Source organism: Aplysia californica, unplaced genomic scaffold, assembly GCF_000002075.1.
Source record: "Aplysia californica isolate F4 #8 unplaced genomic scaffold, AplCal3.0 scaffold00419, whole genome shotgun sequence".
NCBI lineage: Eukaryota > Metazoa > Mollusca > Gastropoda > Aplysiida > Aplysiidae > Aplysia > Aplysia californica.
The window spans coordinates 698245-699600 of record NW_004797689.1 but is presented as its reverse complement, the minus strand read 5'-3'; the positions used below and the strand labels follow the sequence as shown (position 1 = coordinate 699600).

The following is a 1356-nucleotide window of genomic DNA, read 5'->3' as shown; positions in this document are numbered from 1 at the left end:
TACTATCATTAATATACTTTTTAAAATATAATTATCGTTGTCATTATTATTATGAACCTGTTGTGGGTTTTTTTAACATGATTATTGTTGTGACTGTTATCATGATATTCATTACCTGTGGTCCTCTCCTCCCCCCCCTCCTCCTCCTCCTCAGTGACCATGCCTCTGTTCCCTTCCCCGGGCTCAGTGCACAGCTCAGTGAGGACCTATGTCGACCCGCACACCTACGAGGATCCGAACCAGGCCGTCCGCGAGTTCACCCGCGAGATTGACGCTTGCCACATCACCATCGAGTCGGTCATAGGGGGAGGTTAGTGAGGGGGGGTATGTGTGTGGGGGTGTGTGGTGGGTGGGGAAGAGGAGATGGAGGTGGTAACACCTCAAATATTAAGCATTGATATGACCTATTAATCTTAATTTATGTTGAAAGTGATGCAAAACTCTTAGTAAAACTAAAATCAAACTTCTATCGTTCTTATCTTCCATCCGTCTTTTCTTTTTCATAATATGCTCTAAAGTAACACCCCTAATCTTCGGCTCTTATCCGACCTATATATGTTTCAAGTGTCGTAAAACTTGGACCAAAATTATTGCTTGTTCATTATTGGTCCAAGTGAATTTGGTGAATATAATTATCATTATGACTTTTTAAGCTACAAGTGTCGTAAATCTCTAACTAGTAGATGGTTGGCGGGTGCTCTGGTGGGGTTTGCTCCTTCTTTGATAGGAATATCGAACATTTATCGTCTTTACCTCTCCTCCTTCTTTTTTTATGTTTGCTACTCTCTTGTACTCGTAACACATTATCTTCGGCATATATTATGACCTTATTAGTGTTGAAAGTGCTGTCAAATTCAAAATGACTCAATCTGTTACCAGTCCATGTGTGGTCCAGGGGAGTTTGGTGACAATACGACCTTATTTGTGTTGAAAGTGCTGTAAAACTCGAAATGACTAAAACTGTTACTTGTCCATGTGTCATCCAGGGGAGTTTGGGGACGTGTGCAAAGGCAAGCTGAGGATGCCAGGTCGTCTGGAGATGACGGTTGCCATCAAGACCCTGAAGCCTGGGGCCACGGAGAAAAACCGACTGGATTTCCTGACGGAGGCGAGCATCATGGGACAGTTTGACGACCCCAACGTCATATTCCTGGAGGGGGTCGTCACCAAAAGTGAGTGCGGCCAATGGTTGTTTGGTTGTTGTTGTTGATTTTGGGTTTTTTTCTTGTTTTTATAAATTTTGTTCTTTGCAGTATTGTAAAGCACATTGAGCTCTTTATAAAAGTCTAAATGCAGTGTATTAGCAAAATGTGTTGTTATTTTTTTAGATTATTATTATTGTTGTTGTTTGTTATT

At 41.4% G+C, this 1356-nt stretch overlaps 1 protein-coding gene across 1 annotated transcript in view; it reads left to right on the top strand.

The window, feature by feature from the left end:
• LOC101861456 (ephrin type-A receptor 4a) overlaps positions 1-1356 on the top strand; it is a gene marked incomplete at both ends in the record, with an annotated part of 10958 nt that overhangs the window by 5790 nt on the left and 3812 nt on the right. The window contains 2 exon segments of the mRNA XM_013085928.2: positions 155-310; positions 987-1172. Of these exon segments, the coding sequence (XP_012941382.2) occupies positions 155-310; positions 987-1172 (342 nt within the window).